This window comes from Neomonachus schauinslandi, chromosome 5, assembly GCF_002201575.2.
Source record: "Neomonachus schauinslandi chromosome 5, ASM220157v2, whole genome shotgun sequence".
In the NCBI taxonomy this organism is placed as follows: Eukaryota; Metazoa; Chordata; class Mammalia; order Carnivora; family Phocidae; genus Neomonachus; species Neomonachus schauinslandi.
Genome location: NC_058407.1, coordinates 172739156 through 172756641, shown reverse-complemented (window position 1 = coordinate 172756641; position 17486 = coordinate 172739156). Strand labels below are relative to the sequence as shown.

At 46.1% G+C, this 17486-nt stretch overlaps 1 protein-coding gene across 3 annotated transcripts in view; it reads left to right on the top strand.

Annotated features, from left to right (window-relative positions):
• The window catches only part of WIPI2 (WD repeat domain, phosphoinositide interacting 2), a 36802-nt gene that overhangs the window by 6410 nt on the left and 12906 nt on the right, over nt 1-17486 (top strand). For all 3 annotated transcript variants that reach the window (XM_021680252.2, XM_021680251.2, XM_021680253.1), the window contains exons 2-3: nt 161-243; nt 16638-16807. In XM_021680252.2, coding sequence (XP_021535927.1) covers nt 161-243; nt 16638-16807 — 253 coding nt within the window. The remainder of the gene's footprint in view (nt 1-160; nt 244-16637; nt 16808-17486) is intronic.

The window sequence follows — 17486 nt, the reverse complement described above, 5'->3', positions numbered from 1 at the left end:
CCACTTTCCCCTTTTCTGCTTAGCCACCACTCACCTGCTACAAACTATGTGAAATTATTTGTGCTAATCTTTGGTAGAGATGATGGTAACATGGAGCTAGTTTGTGCATTATCACTGTCTATACATATCAGCTCTTATTTCTGATTTGGCTTTTTTGCAGGTCCCTAGCTGTTGGTAGTAAGTCCGGTTATAAATTTTTCTCCCTTTCTTCTGTGGATAAGCTGGAACAGATCTATGAATGCAGTAAGTGTTTGCTTTATTTTTCCCCCTTCTTAAAAAGAAAATAGACAAATTATACTTAAATTGGAATGCATTCTCAAATTCTAACACTGTGATTGAAGCCCCAATACCCCTTGGCCACTACTCTTCTTTCCCCTTGATCCTCACAGATGGTACGTGTTTTCCAGGGTCTGTGCATGTGCGTACTTACACGTGTACATGTAGAAACACTTGTTTTATGGGTGATTTTTTTTCCAACACTTGATACCGTGCTGTATGTGTTATGCTGTCATTTCTCCCCACTTTAAATGCCATTATTTAAACCATTTGGGTTTCTGTTACAAAGGGCTTCCAGAAAATTGAAAACCTCACAGCCCCTGTAGGAATGATTTGTTTTTTCCTGTTGTCATTTTATGGCAGTCGGGTCGCCCACATGTCAGAGACGATACGGGATTGTGGAAGGGTCGTGTGAGCTTTGACTTCTTGCTCAGTCACTTACTTGTGACTTCGGATAGATTGCTTCATCCTGGACCTGAGTTCCTTTGGTTTTCTTTTGTGTGTGTCTGTGTATGGTAGTGCTTCCTGATTACATGGTAGGTACAGACCCCTCCTCCCCAGAATGAATATGCTAGAAAGCTTGGGGCTCTTCCTACATACATAACTTGTTTCCTATGCACTCACGTAGTTACACACATGTAACAGATATGCACATAAAAATATACTTTTGTTTTTGTGTGTGGTTTCATTTTATAGAAGTGAGCTTGTAATACACTTTGTTCTTTATTTTTGTTTTTAAAAACATGATCTCTTTTAAACTGAGGTGACTGTGGATTACGTGCAGATGTTGGAAATAATACAGATCCCTTATACCCTTCTCCCAGTTTCCCCCAATGGTAACGTTTTGCAAAAGCACAGGATAGTGTCAGAGCCCGGAGGGCGACATTGATGGGACCCATTGCTCCCATTCAGGTTGCCCCAGTTTCACTTGTACGCGCGTCTGTTTTGTAAGTTCTGTACAGTCTTAACGCCCTTGCGGTTCCTGTTTCCACCACAAGCAAGACGCTGGACAGTTCCGACACGGTGGGATCCTTCCTGCTGTCCTTTTATCACCACACCTGTCTCCCTCCCACCCCCCCACTCTCACCCCTGCTAACCACGAATCTGTCCCCCGTTTCTTAAATTTTGTCATTTCAAAAATGCTGTTGCATGCGTGTCGGGAGTTCCTTTTTATGACTGAGAAGTATTCCATGGGTGTGGATGGACCACAGTTTACCAGTCCCCTGGTGAAGGGCATCTGGGCTGATTCTAGTTTTTGGCTATTACAAATAAAGCTGCTGTGAACAGAGCTTTGGGTGGACATAAGTTTTTATCTCTCTGGGATAAATAAGAGTACAATTGCTGGGTCATGTGGTGCCCCCAGTTCTCTCTCTGTCTCTCTCTTTTTTTTTTTTTTTAAAGATTTTATTTATTTATTTGAGAGCGAGAATGAGAGAGAGAGAGAGAGAGCACATGAGGGGGGAGGGTCAGAGGGAGAAGCAGACTCCCCGCTGAGCAGGGAGCCCAATGCGGGACTCAATCCCGGGACTCCAGGATCGTGACCTGAGCCGAAGGCAGTCGCCTAACCGACTGAGCCACCCAGGCGCCCTCTCTCTCTCTCTCTCTTTAAAGAAGCTGCCTGAGTATCTTCCAGACGGCTGTACCATTTTATATTCCCACCGGCATTGTAGGAGAGATCAAGTTCCTGTCTGTCTTTGCTGGCATTTGGTGTTATAGCTCTTTTTCACTGTGGTCGCCTGAAAGATAGGAGCAGTGCGGTCTCGTTGTGGTTCTGATTTGCTTTTCTTTAACAGCTAATGATACTGAGTATCTTTCCGTGTGCTTGTTTGCCATGTGTATATTCTCTTCAGTGAAATGTCCACGTTTTTGCCCACATTCTCATTGGATTGAGTTTTTTTGATGCTGAGTTTTGAGAGTTCTTTATATATTCTGGATACTAGTCCTTTGTCAGACATGTGGTTTGTAAATATTTTCTCTATATATAATAAGCAATCCTGAAACCTGCCCATGGCCTGACCTCAGTTAAGAATCCTTGTTAGAGGGACGCCTGGGTGGCTCAGTCGGTTAAGCGTCTGCCTTCAGCTCAGGTCATGATCCCAGGGTCCTGGGATCGAGTCCCGCATCGGGCTCCCTGCTCTGCGGGGAGCCTGCTTCTCCCTCTGCCTCCGCCTCTCTCTCTCTATCTCTCATGAATAAATAAATAAAATCTTAAAAAAAAAAAAGAATCCTTGTTAGAGAGGGGCGCCTGGGTGGCTCAGTCGTTAAGCGTCTGCCTTCAGCTCAGGTCATGATCCCAGGGTCCTGGGATCGAGCCCCGCATCGAGCTCCCTGCTCGGCCGGAAGCCTGCTTCTCCCTCTCCCACTCCTCCTGCTTGTGTTCCCTCTCTCGCTGTGTCTCTCTCTGTCAAATAAATAAAATCTTAAAAAAGAATCCTTGTTAGAGAATTAGGAGTTCTGTATGCAGAGCATACTTCTTGTAATTGGTCACACTGGAATATGCATTCAGGGAGAGATTGAATACTTAGCATTTCAGCTATGTGAGCATGCGGTTGTGGGCAGTCGGGTTTCCTCCTTATTAACAATATCAGTACCTCCTTTCTGAGCGAGTGTTCCAGTGTTGCCAACTTTCCTTTCTTGATGGTTTGGTGTTTCATTTTGGAATTGTACTCTACCTACCAATATCTCGGAAGAAGGGGAAGATTGGGCGAGTAGAAGCGAACAGGCTTCTCATTTCATTCTTGGTTCCGTTCATTCCATGAACACGTCTCGAGGACCTGCTGTGTGCCAGCCCTGTTCTGCATGTGGAGATGCAGTGGCGGCCACGTTCCTGGCCCCATGACACTCACATGTAAATGGAGGGAGACGAAGAACAGAATTACATTTGTGTCCAGTGTTAGGCTGGGGACACGATGACAAGCACAGACACAAATACCACCTCCCACCCCTGCATCCCCACCCCTGTTAGCCTAAGATGAAGACGTCAGGGAAAATGTCATTTCTTCTGCCAGTTACTGGAAATTGAGTTCATGTGGTCCGCCGGGAGGTCAGAGGCTTTCCAGGGTCCCTCCCAGGCCTCGGCCTCCTCTCTTCAGTAGGCCTCCGGGTGACCCCTCACCTCCATCAGTGGAGTGTCTGACTTCCCCCACAAGTCTGTTGTTTGTTGCTGCCCCAAAGGCTAGCACCCAGGCCCTTCCTAGGGAGCTCATCAGTGTCTCTGACTCATACTTCCTGTGGGTTGCCTTAGAGTTTACTCCTTTTTTGTCCTCAGACTTGGCCTGCTGATGTTTACTAAATCTTCTTTTCTAAAAGCCTCTTTTCTAGTATGTAGCTAGAAGATGTGATCTGGGTGATAAAACGGCTGTGAACTCGTGTGCTTGCTTATCTCAGGTGGCTGTCAGTATTTTGAAAAATCTCCAAACTGGTCACTCCCATGGTTCCACATAGGATTGTTCCCTGTAGGGGATTTCTTCAAAGAAGGGTAGCCTGATTTCTGGATTCCATCAGGCTTTTATGAATGACTAAAATGTTTACTAACTCTACATCCCAGTGAGCCCCTGAATTGTGCAATGAAAGTGTGGCTGTTATGACCAGGGTCATCTGCTTTGAAATCTGCAGAATTACCCGCCCCCCCAGCCCCCATTTGGAGACCCAGTGCTGAGAAGGGGTGTAAGAATACCAAAGCCTGGTCTTTACTCTTCCTCAGATGGAATCAGTTCAGTGACTAATCTGTTCCCTTGAGCTTTATTTATGGATTTTTGGTGCCTCAATTTTTAAAGGTTTTTGATGGAACAAAATGTGATGTCTTGATAATATTGTGAAAAGCATGGGTATTTAATGACCAACATGGTAAGGTGGAAGGTGTCTTTGCTCTTCTTAGTGAACTTTGACCCTTAGAAATAGGTGATGAAAACGATAAAGAACTTTTTGAGGGTTAATACTTTAAACTGGAAGCGATGAAATTCTTTTGCTCTGGGACATTGTCCAGCTCTCCTCTCTCTCACACACTTTTATTGAGTAGATCAAAGAATGTCCGTTTGGAAACACATTAGCTACCGAATCAAGATGGTTTTCTGGAATTTTTCTACAAATAGAAGCAAAGAATACATTTGATGCCTCGCGATTTGGTGCAGGCTCATAATCTCAGCCGCGTGTCACAATCTCAGACTTTCGCTCTCGGTCACTGTTGCTGTTACGGAAAGAATGAGCCAGAACTGGTCTTGGGAAGAACAAGATGAACAACTGCTTGTTCTTCTATTGGTTATTTAAACAAAAAAAACCCTTCGCCCAAAAATAGTGGAAGATTTTTTTCCCATCTATATTGTAATCTCTCAAGTTGCAGGAACTCCCATGTATGCTTTGCCTTTGTGTGTGCGCCCTTTTGTCCTGTCTCTCTCTCTCTCTGTCCTTTGCTGTGGAGATACATAATGTGCAAACGTGTGGTCTCCCTTCCCTGAAATGTTATTGCAATGAAATCCTACCCCCTTAGACAAAATAAAGGGTGTAGAGATGTTATTTGTAAAATATCCCGTAAGTTGGGAGGAAAAGTTGGCTTTTCACATTCTACATTGTTTATGTTTGCATTTCTAAGTGTCTGAGCTAGGAAAACATAGCTCAGGAAGCGTTCAGTTCTGAAATCGAGCAGAGCAGACTGTTCTTACCTGCGCAAAGGGGACCGGCGCCTGCTTTGTCAACAGCAGCGTCTCCACAGACCTAGAGCACCTTTCACCTGAAAACCCGCCGTCGTTGACCCTGCAGGCTGTCATCTGCATCTGAAGGTCTGAGAAATGGTGCTTTTGAGATTGTTCTGATTTGACAGACAGCCCTGGTTGGACTCTTCATTTCCGTGAGCTATGTGGTTTTGGACCTTGGGGGAAGAAATCCAGTGGCCTTTCTCTGCCTGAATCCGTTGTGAGGAAGATCGGGCTCTTGCCTCTCTGTAGAGCTGCGGGCAACCGGCAGACGCGCCTCCTTGGATGTGTGTCCTGTCTCTTACTTCCTGGTTTCTTCCCTCAGCGCTCTAGAAGTTTTGTCCTTGTCAGCTCTGAGCAGCACCCGCAGAAGCAAAACAGCATTCTTTTTTAAATCAAGTAATTCGTTTCTTAAATAAAGTTTTGGATAGGTAATCTCTGGGAAGAACATTTGTCGGAAACTGTGGCCGGGCCTCCTAGAATGGGCCTTGAAGGCCAAGCTTTGAGTGACACTTGAGGTCACTGAGGTTTATGTTCAGACTTCCTCAGGGGTGGGTCGAGTGAGTGTTTAGCGGGGCCCGAGCCTCCGTGACAGGCCACCTTGAATAATCCCAGACGTTTAGCCTTCTTTCTCCTGCTTTCATTGGGTGGCGGGGCCCTTGGGTTACTGGCCTGATGCCTCGTGCACCATTGTTTCATGGGAGGGCCACGCTGGGTGTGCCTGGGTTTAGTGGGAAGTGACCGCGCATGTTTACGTGTGTAGGGGTGCTCTTGGGAGTGAGGTGTCGTGTAAGAATGTTAAAGAGCTCCTTGAAATCCTGCAGTAGAAAATTTAACAGGCCTAAACCACCGATAGCGCGGAGATAGGTTGCGTTATGAAGGTGTGCTCCTGAAATGGTGGAGGCACTTGGTGCTGGACAGAAAGGCGCTCTGCAGCCGGTCCTCATGTGTTGTTAACCGCCTCCCAAGTGGTGACAGAAACAGGTTAGCTGCAGGGTCACCCGATTCATCTGCCCTTTACACGAGGGCCTTGGCCTTTTCCTGGTTCCTGGCTCCTTTGGAAGTCTGATGAGACCTGTGGTGGTTTCAGAGACCCCAAAGCCCGCGGGAGAGTTCTAGGCCTCGGGGCGTCGGAGTCTCCAAGAAGACCCCCCCCCTCAGTCTGCCCCTGCCAGGAGGCTCTGCCCGACAACTCGCGTCCACCCTCCGCCCCTGCTGCCCTACACTTCTTACCTCATATCTTAACACATTGGCCAGAATTCCAGTTCTGTGATAGTCTGCACAGTTCAACAGCTTTTTCAAGATGTAATTTATATGCTGTAAAAATCACTGGTTTAAAGTGCACAAGTCAGCGGGTTTTAATATATTTCCTAAGTTGTACAACATACCATGATCTAATTTGTAGACCTGTTTATCCCCAAAAGAAACCCTGAGTCCCTCAGTAGCCACCGGCCACCTCCCTTGCAGCTCCCTTGCAGCCCCTATCTGCTTTCTGCCCCTGCGCATCGGCCACTCTGGGCGGCTCAGATAAATGGAATCAGATGTGACTGGCTTCTTTACTTCGAGTGTTTTCAAGGTTCATCCACGTGGGAGCGTGTCTCAGCACTTCATTTCTTTTATTGCTCAGTAATATCCCCTTCCTCGGACACACCACGTTTTGTTGAGGGACACTCGGGTGGTTTCTCCTTTGGGGCTGTTGTAAATGGTGCTGCTGTGAGCATTTGTTTGGACGTGTGTTTTCATGTCTCTTGAGGAGAGAGAGGCCTGTCAGAGTGGAATTGCTGGGTGAGATCTTCCTTTGGCCCATCTGTATAGACAGAATCAACAGGAAAACGTGTAAATGGATAGATGCTGTCAAGTTGCCCTTAAAAAGGTTCTTATTAACAGGGTCTGAGTGCCTGTAGTCTCATGTACTACAACACTAGGCGTTAGCAAACATTTAATATTATGAGTCTGAGATAAAAAGTACATTTATTTGCCTTTACATTTCTTAAATCATACCTGAAATGGAACTCTTTTTTTCATGTGGTCATTTGCTTTTTTTTTTTAAGTGCTTGTTTCTTTCTTGTTTTTTAACTGTTCCTTTGCCTCCTTTTCTATTGGACTATTTGTCTGATAATAAAATAAATAAATAATAAATTTCATTTAAAGCAAATTAGCCATTTGTTGTGAGTTGCAAATATTTCTCCTGGATTGTTTGCTTTTTGACCTTGTTTATGGTCTTTTTGCCGGGTTGAAGTCTTGAGTTTTTGTCTATTCAGATGTATTTGTCTGCTCTCCGAAGGCTTCCATGCTTTTTGGAGCACCAGAAGGGCGTTTCCTATTTCAGGGGTGTATAAAACATTCTCCCATGGCGTCTTCAGTTCTTCGGTATCGTATTTTACATTAAATACTCAATCCACCCGGAATTTATTTTGATGTTATGAGATCTTTCATTTGTATTCATAGGCTGGAAAAAATGGTTTTCCCATGTCCTTAGTTATTTAGAGGGGCCTACTGAAGTATTTAGGGATGAAATGTCAAGATAATAATGAGCCTCGGGGTGCCTGGGTGGCTCAGTCGTTAAGCGTCTGCCTTCAGCTCAGGTCATGATCCCAGAGTCCTGGGATCAAGCCCCGCACCGGGCTCCCTGCTCGGCGGGAAGCCTGCTTCTCCCTCTCCCACTCCCCCTGCTTGTGTTCCCTCTGCCGCTGTGTCTCTGTCAAATAAACAAATAAAATCTTAAAAAAAAAAAAAGATAATAATGAGTCTCTTCGAAACTTCAAAAAAAAAAAACATAGTTGAAGCTAAATGGCAGAAAGATAAATTTGTTCAAAGTGATGGATATAGGAGGTTCATTATACTGTTCTCTTTTGTGAGTATTTGCAGTTAAAAATGGCTTTATGGCCTCCCACATCCCCCCATTTAAAAAAATTCTAAAATCACATCCGCATTTTTTTCTCTATTAAAATTTCAAAAATTTGGGCGCCTGGGTGGCTCAGTTGGTTAAGCGACTGCCTTCGGCTCAGGTCATGATCCTGGAGTCCCTGGATCGAGTCCCACACTGGGCTCCCTGCTCGGCAGGGAGTCTGCTTCTCCCTCTGACCCTCCCCCCTCTCATGTGCTCTCTCTCATTCTCTCTCTCAAATAAATAAATAAAATCTTTAAAAAAAAAAATTTCAAAAATTTTTTCAGATTTGTAGTTGGTAGAAAAAAATAAGCCAACACCCCAACCCACTAGTTGTTCACTTTCTCTACACTTGGATTTAAGCAGGTGAATAACATATCCTGTCCTCTTCCCACCATTTTGTTAATGGACATTTTCAAACACAGAGAAGTTGAAAGTACTTTGCAGTGCCCCCATATGTCCGCCTTAGGGTCTGCTGTTAACACTTTACTAGTCATCCTGTCACACATCCGTCCATCCGCGGATCCATCCTTTGTGTGCGTGTCCCGGGGAATGCTGCATCAGTCATCAGTGCGTACTTCCTTGAATACTTGGCCATAAATGTTACTCACTAGAGTTCAGGGTGCGTTTGTTTATTTTGAGGTGATATTGACATACAATGGAATGTATAAATCTTGAGTAGACATTCTGTTTTGACAAATCCTGCATCTCCTATCAGGGTTTACCATCACCCCAGAAAGTTCCCTCCTACCCCCCCCCCCAATCAATTCCAGCTCAGGTTCACCTTCTAAGAGGCAAGGAGCGAAGTTCTGGGTATTTCCTGCTGTAGATTAGTTTTGCCTGTAATAGAACATCATGTAAATGCAGCATGTACTCTTCTGGTAAGATTTCTTTCACTCAGCGTAGTGTTTCTGAGGTTTACCCACATTCTTGCATGTCTCAGTTGCCCACTATATAAATACATGAGTTTGTCCATCCTTCTATTGATGAACATCTGCACTTTTTCCATTTTTAGCTGTCATGAATATAGTTGTTATGAACATTCTTGTACAAATCTCTCTGTGAACGTGTTTTCATTTACCTTAAGTAGATATCTAGGAGTGCAAAGTGTGTTCTGTTTTATGAGAAACTGGTTTCTCCTCTAAGAGGCTGTCCCATTTTGTATTCCCACCAGTGCTGTATGAGAGCCTGGCCCTGCATCCTCATCAATGTTTGGTGTTACTAATCTTTTTAATTTTAGCCATTTTGATGTTTTTTTAGTGATAACTGCTTGTGGGTTTTTTAAGATTTTATTTATTTATTTACAGATAGCGGGGGGGACAGAGGGAGAGGGAGAGAAAGAATCTCAAGACTCCCGCTGAGCACGAGTCGGACTAGGGGCTCGATCCCCTGACCCTGAGATCATGACCTAGCCAAAATCGAGAGTCAGATGCTTAACCGACTGAGCCACTAAGGTGCCCCTGGTAGTTCTATTATTTTTTCAGGAACCTCCCTACTTTCCATAGTGGATGCACTGATTTACATTCCCACCAGCAGTGTACGAAGGTTCCCTTTTTTCCACACCCTTGCCAACACTTGTCATATTGTGATGATTAGTCATGTTGAGTGTCTTTTCATGTTCCTGTTGGCCATCTGTAGGTCTTTGGAAAAATGTCTATCCTAGTCCCCCGCCCATTTTTTAATTGGGGTATTTGGGTTTTTGGTGTTGAGTTGTATAAGTTTTTTTAAAAATATATTTTGCATATTAACCTGTTATCTAATATATGATCTGCAAATATCTTCTCCCATTTAGTAGGTAGCCTTTTCATTTTGCTGATGGTTTCCTTTGCTGTGCAAAAGCATTTTAGTTTCATATAATCCCATTTGTTTATTTTGACTTTTGTTTCCCTTGCCTGAGGAGACTGGTCCAGAAAAATGTTGCTAAAACCAATGTCAAAGAGCTACTGCCTGTGGTGTCTTCTGGGAGTTTCATGGCTTCAGGTCTCACATTTAGGTCTTTAGTCCATTTTTAATTTTTTTGTGTATGGTGTGAGAAAGTGGTCCAGTTTTCCCAGCTCCATGTTTTGAAGAGACCGTCTTTTCCCCATTGTATATTCTTGCCTCCTTTGACGTAGATCGGTTGACCGTGTGTGTGTGAGGTTTTTTTCTGGGCTCTCTGTTCTGTTGGTCTCTGTGTCTGTTTTGCGCCAGGACCATACTGTTTTGTTTCCTGTAGTTTCATAGTGTAGTTTGAAATCAGAGAGCATAATTCCAGCCTAGTTGTTCTTTCTGAAGATTGCTTTGGCTATTTGGAATCTTTTGTGGTTCCATACAAATTTTAGGATTCTTTTTTCTAATTCTGTGAAAATGCCTTTGGTATTTTGATAGGGATTGTGTTGAATCTCTAGATTGTGTTGGGTAGTATGAGCATTTTAACAATATTAATTCTTCCAATCTGTGAACATGGAATATCTTTCCATTTATTTGTGTCTTTTCCAGTTTCTGTCATTGTGTCTTATAATTTTCAGAGTACATGTCTTTCACCACCTTGGTTAAATTTATTCCTAGGTATTTTGATATTCTCTTAATGCAATTGTAAACGGGATTATTTTCTTAATTTCTTTTTCTGATAGCTCATTATTAGTGTGTAGAAACACAACTGATTTCTATATGTTAATTTTGTCATTTGTGATTACTGAATTCATTTATAAGTTCTGATAGGTTTTTGGTGGAGTCTTTAGGGTTTTACATATTGTAGTATCATGTGATTAGTAAAGAGTGATAGTTTTACTTCTTCCTTTCCAATGTGGATGTGCCCCCTCCCCCTGTTTTAAGGCCTTCTAGAAAACACTTGGTCACATGGAGAGGCATGAGGACCATTTTTGTTAGAATCCCATGACTGGCATGGCTCTGCACGAGGTTGATTGAGCTCTTTTCAGATCCCAGGGAGATTACATCAGGCAGTCTACTGGAAAACCGGGACAGATTTTTCTCTCCGCACTAGGGAAAAAACTGCCACTCGTGTGGCAGGATGGACAGTCGTTTGCATCTATCTATCTTTTTATCTATCTACCTGCGTATCTTTTTATCTATCTACCTGCGTACCTTTTTTTTTTTTTAACTGAACGATGGTTGACACACAACGTTCCGTTAGTTTCAGGTGTACAACGTAGTGATTCCACAACTCTCGTGGCATGCTGTGCTCACCCCAAGTGCAGCCACCATCTGTCGCCGTCCAGCGCGACTGCGCCACCACCCACTATTCCCTGCGCTGTGACTTACTCCATAACGAGAGCTTCTCCTACTCCCCGCCACCCATTCTTGCCCGTCCTTCCAGCTCCCTTCCCTCTGTCAGCCACCACTTTGTTCTCTGTATTTATGAGTCTGTTTCTGGGGTGGTTTTTTTTTTTGGTTTTAGGTTCCACATGTAAGGAAAACCACATGGTATTCGTCTCTGGTAGAATACCCTCTAGGTGCATCCCTGTTGTTGCAGATGGCAAGAGCTCACTCTGATTCCATGGCTGAATACTATTCCCGTGTACGTGTGTACCACGTCTTCTTTATCCATTCACTCATCGGTGAACACTTGGGTTGCTTCCAGATCTTGGCTGTTGTAAATAATGCTGCAGTAAATGTAGGGATGCATACATCTTTTCGAAGTAGTGTTTCATTTTCTTTGGGTAAATACCCAGTGGTAGCATTCCTGGATCGTATGGTGTTTCCATTTTTAATTTTTCGAGGAGCTTCCGTGCTATTTTCTACAGTGGCTGCACCAATTTACATTCCCACCAGCAGTGCACCAGGGCTCCCTTTTCCCCACATCCTCGCCAACATTTGTTATTTCTTTTTGAGGATAGCCATTCTGACTCGTGTGAGGCAGTATCTCATTGTGGTTTTAATTTGCATTTCACTAATGATTCGTGACATTGAGCGTCTTATTTGTCTGTTGGCCATCTGCATGTCTTCTTTGAGAATATGTTTATTCAGGTCCTTTACCCAGCTTTAAATCAGATTATTTGGTTGAGCCAAGTAAGTTTTTCTATGTATTTTGGATACTGACCCATTATCAGATACAGCATTTGCACACACCTTCTCCTGTTCCGTAGGTTGTCTTTCTGTTTTGTTGGTGTCCCTCACTGTTCAGCAGCTTTTTATCTCGGTGCTGTCCCTTCCCTGAGGAGACACATGTAGAAAAATGTTGCCAAGGTTGAGGTCAAAGAGGTTTTCTCTGAGGAGTTTTATGGTTTCAGCCTTCGATCCATTTGGGATCTATTTTGTGTGTGGTGTGAGAAAGTAGCCCGGTCTCATTCTTCTGCATATGGCTGTCCAGGTCTCCCAGCACCATTTGTTGAAGAGATTCTTTTCCCCGTTGGATATTCTTGCCTCCTTTCGCTTCTTTTTCTTTCCCGTGGCTGTGACCAGCACTTCCAATGCTGTGGTGGATAAAAGTGTCTTGTTCCTGATCTTAGAGGAGAAAGCTTTCAGTTGTTGACCATCGGGTTGACCAACTGTGGGGTTGTCGTATGTGACCTGTATTAAGTTGCGGTCCACCTTCCAGTTTCTGCGTAGTTCATTCTTTCATAACCTGTCCTGTCTTCAGTCGCTCCATTAACGTGTGCTAGCTCGTGTGTGTGAAAACAGACACCCACCTTCACCGGACACGCGGTACGTGTGAGCAGCGCAAGGGCTGCCGGCCCTCCCCGCGCTTCTTCACCTCTTCTTCGTAACACGGCTTCTGCCGGCTGCCAGGGTTGTTCTCCACTTTCTCCCCGTCTTTCACAGTTCCTTCTGCCTCCACCTCTCCATCAAGATTTGTCAGGGTCACCCGCTAACATCTGCGTCTAGCTTCGGTGCCCGCGCCACGACGCGGCCGCTCTGGGCACAAGTTGCTGTTCTTTACCACACCGTCTTCCATCGGCTTCGGGGTCACAGGGGCCTGGCTGTCCTCTCTCGCTCAGTCTCCGTTGCCGGCTTTCCTCCTCCTCTGCCGGACCTTGAGCTGTTTCGGTGCCGCCCAGGGCCCTGGGCCTGGTCCTGTTCTGTCCCTGGCCTCAGCGCCATGCTCTTATTCACTGCTCCCTCCTTGTGCCTGGAGCTCGTGGGCAGCACCTAATTGTCTGTGTTCGGTGGCTGAAGGAAGTCAGTGAGGTTGTGTCCAACAGAGGAGTACGAATCCATTCTTCGAAGAAAAAGACAGTTCTCATTGTTCCTGACAGTACCGTTCTGTCAAGTCGCCGGGAACTCTCAACCAGCGAATACTGAAGAGTTGCTCCCAGAGTTCCTGGGAGCCTCTGGCCAACGGTGTTTTCATCAAGTGATGAGTACATGAGCTTGTTTTATGTGTTTCTATTTAAAGGCATCTTACGTGAATACATATTGTTGATTTATTAACAACGAACTCATGGCAGCAACACTGTAACTCATGCTAAACAAAGCTTATCTGATGCACGTGATTCTTCGGGAGGCACATCGCAGCCTTCTTGCCCTTGGGAGCAGCAGACGGCACTGTGGCTGGGGCCATGTTAACTGCGAGGTCACTGACCGAAAGCACAGAATAGACCACGCAAGGACAGTTGTTCACAGGATGAGCTGAAAACCAGAAAGCAGAGTGTACCGCCCTGTCCGGCTTCACCTGGGAACGTATACGTCCGGCACCTCAACATTTTTTTGCCGCTTTGTGAGTGTGCACGGAAGACTGTAGAAGCACCACAAGTACTAATTTGGGGGGTTACAAATACACTTTAGCAACCGGGCAAATTTACAGATAGAGAATCTGAATAATGAGGATCGACTGTATTTGGGAATAAGTTGTTTTCACCACTGATTTAACTTAGAGGGCAGTGAATTTAAATACTTTATAAGAAATCAGTGCCCCATAGGCCAGCTTCTCTTCACTGTCTCCCAGTCCCACCGTGAATAACGCTGAGGCTCCAGCTCTTGTTTCACCACTGAGGAAATGGGTACCGGGTCTTGAAGCTAGTGAACAGGAGAGTCAGGACTGCAGTCTGATTCCCACGAGGGGCCTGCCTCTCTCGGTCCCCGTCACACCCCCGACATGCTGAGGACCGTGGCACTGCGGCGCTTGCCCAGTGCTCATGCTAGAACGAGCACACTTGGACTTTACCACCCGAGAGCGTGGTACTCCTTCACCACTGGCACAAATATCGCGGGTAGCATTAGCCCACTTTTTAGATGGGACCTTAGTCAAGAGATTGTGTTTTGTTCAATCGTATTTTGAAAGGTTTGGGAAGTAACCCAGAATCTAATCCTAGGTCTATTTTCAATCATCCGACAAACTGATAACCAGCTACTCTGGGGCCAGGCGGTGCCAGACCTGGGGTTCAGCCTGCCCTGGCCAGGGACACCACTGATTGCCCAGTGGTAATGTGATAACTGCCAGAATGAGAAGCAGAGAAAGTGATTGATTAAGAGCATCCCAAACAGTCATTAAATCCTGAAGAGGGAGACCTGGGACAGGGATGGAGGAAGTGCCCTCGGCCCCTGGGCCTAAACGGCCAGCCACCTCGCCCAGCCAAGTGTGGCGACCAGGAGCCCTCCCAGCAGCTTCTGGTCGTAATGTGGTGTCCCCGCCAGTTTCCGGGGGCACTAGTCAGAGAAAGCAAGTATTGGGCCCTGAAGGACATTCTCACTGCACACGATCAACTTTCTGGCTTCGGATCGGGCTCATCTGAGTTTGGTCTCCCTGGCGATTGAGCTCTGCCATGTGCCAGACGGCATTGCAAAGGCTAGAGACCTGCTCAATAAAGAAAGAGCACACGTCCTGCCTGAGTGTGGCAGCAGGACCTCCCATGATTCCGCCCCGCAGCTGAGAGTCAGGTCCTAGAAGGGACTGGCCGCTTTCTGAGATGCTGCCAGGCTGGGAGCTGCAGACACCTGCTCTGTTTGCGTCAAGGTTAGCCTGCTGCTGAGGGAAGGGGAACTTGTGTTTTGTGTAAAAGTGACTGTGAGGGGCGCCTGGGTGGCTCAGTCGTTAAGCGGCTGCCTTCGGCTCAGGTCATGATCCCAGGGTCCTGGGATCGAGTCCCACATCGGGCTCCCTGCTCGGTGGGAAGCCTGCTTCTCCCTCTCCCACTCCCCCTGCTTGTGTTCCCTCTCTCTCTCTGTCTCTCTCTGTCAAATAAATAAATAAAATCTTTAAAAAAATAAAAATAAATAAATAAATAAAAGTGACTGTGAATCAGACCCTTGATTTCACTGCCTATTCCATTCTAAGTAACAGCAAAATCCTGTAGTTTTTCCCCACAGGCACGTATTAGGTCACTTTGTACATACATGACTCTGGCTACCACCCAGCATGCGAGCACCTCATCGTGCTGAGCACAGCAGGCCATCACATCTATACGGGAACGACTGATACCAGGCATTTTCCTAGAAATAGTTTCTCTCTTTTTTAAAGATTTATTTATTTTAGAGAGAGAGCAAGCAGCGGGGAGGGGCAGAGGGAGAGGGAGAATCTCAAGCCGACTCCTCACTGAGCGCGGAGCCCAGTGCGGGCCTTGATCCCAGGACCCTGAGATCATGACGTGAGCCGAAACCAAGAGTCGGGCGCTCAACCGGCTGAGCCACACAGGCGCCCCTAGAAATAGTTTTGTCTTAATAAAAGGTCCCTTGGAGCTTGTTCTTTCATTTTCTCTAGTAGTTGGGTTTCTAACCTAACTTAAGCGTGTCTTTGTTACACCATTTAAATCCAGCAGCAGAGCTAACGGAAAGGAATCCTTTTGAGTAACTTTGTATCTTTTGTGTGAGTTTTCACGTTAGGGCATCTGATTTACAGTGGACACGTTGCTGAGGCTTCAGATAGTCAGAACTTCCAGGTCCCCTGGGCTGGACCTGTCTGGTCGTCTGTGTTCTGTGTGCCCCGCTCCGGTCCCGGGAGATTGGGTGCGGCCTCAGGTCACTGTTGGGTTGAGGAACGGGTGTGTGTGTGAAACACCTGGCACAGCTGTACTTCCGATGGCAGAGACAGGCCGCATGCGGAAGTAACGTGGATTGTTGCCTCTGTGATTTTTCTACAATCCAGTCTTCTCTTTGCTTCTAGATCTGAACTTACCAGGTATTTACTACTAAAACAAGGGCAGAAATAAAGATTGGGGACGTGTGGCATTTACTGGAGGTGGGGTGGGTGTGAGGTAACATCTATGGAGGGTCTGTTCTATCTGTTATTTCTGTGCAGGATGCTGTGTGCTCTCGTTTTTAACTCGCCATCCTATGAATAGGGGTGTCCCCACTTGAAGTGGGGAGCAGGGAGGTAACGGGTGTAGAGTGCTGGCTATATGGGCCAGTATCTGCAACCCGTCTTAACAATAACGGACAGGAGCTGTGATCCCCATTTTATGTATGAGGAAGACAAGACGTGGAAAGATCAAGTCATGTAGAGATTACCTGGGGCCTGTGATTTGTCAGGAAAGGGCCAGGACCTCAGGTGCCGGCAGGGAAATGAGGCCTCATTCCTCATGGAGCTCACATTCCAGGGTGTGTATAAGGAGCCTCGCAGTGAGCAGGATGATGTGAGAGAGGAATGAGGAGGGGGAGCAGGGAGACCCAGTGAGCAGTCTGTCCGCGGCTCGTAAGCGGTGAGTGTAGCCCCAGTCTGTCTGCCCACAAGCTGACTTCCACACTGCCGTGTTCTGGGACCGTCCCCACAGCCCGGTCCCATCACCAGGCAATCACTGTGTAAGCCCGTGGTGCTCTGCTGGACGTGTGTGTTTACTTGAAATGCATTTGTGTGTGTGACCGGATTGCACCTGTTGACGTGAATACATACATATGTTTTTTCTTACTTTCAGCTGATACTGAAGATGTGTGCATTGTAGAAAGATTGTTTTCAAGCAGCTTAGTGGCCATCGTTAGCCTCAAAGCTCCTAGGAAGCTCAAAGTTTGCCACTTTAAGAAAGGAACCGAGATCTGTAACTACAGCTACTCGAATACCATCCTGGCTGTGAAGCTGAACAGGCAGGTGAGTGGCACTCGACCCAGACTGCCAGGTGCTCTGTCCGTGTCTCACTGCTCGGTGTGGCCCTTGGCGGTCACTGCCATCGCAGTTTCCTGCAGTGGTCTAGGAAAGCTGACAGTCCTGGTCCCCCAGCCCTTGGCCCCGGCACCGCTTACCTCACACCACCTCCCCGACTCAACTCTGTTTTCTCAACAGTTTGATCAAAGCACGCCGTCCCTCGCTCTCCGCCAGGCTGTTTTCCTCATCCATCGAGACACGAGCCGTAGCATTTTTCTGTATACCATATGCTCATCCATAGAGCTGTGTCATGGCTTGTTCACCTTCTCTCGCTTTTATAGGTGTTACTTTGAAAAAGTCTGCTGGCATCATTTTCCTGTTTTCTTCTTATTTCTCAAACTTTACTTTTTTTTTTCATAAGATGATCTTTTTTTTTTAAGATTTTATTTATTTATTTGACAGAGAGACACAGCGAGAGAGGGAACACAAGCAGGGGGAGCGGGAGAGGGAGAAGCAGGCTTCCCGCCGAGCAGGGAGCCCGATGTGAGGCTCGATCCCAGGACCCTGGGATCATGACCTGAGTCGAAGGCAGACGCCTAACGACTGAGCCACCCAGGCGCCCCTAAACTTTACTTTTAAGATGAAAGACTTGCTCCTTCTTTTTTATGTTCCCCAAACTCACAAG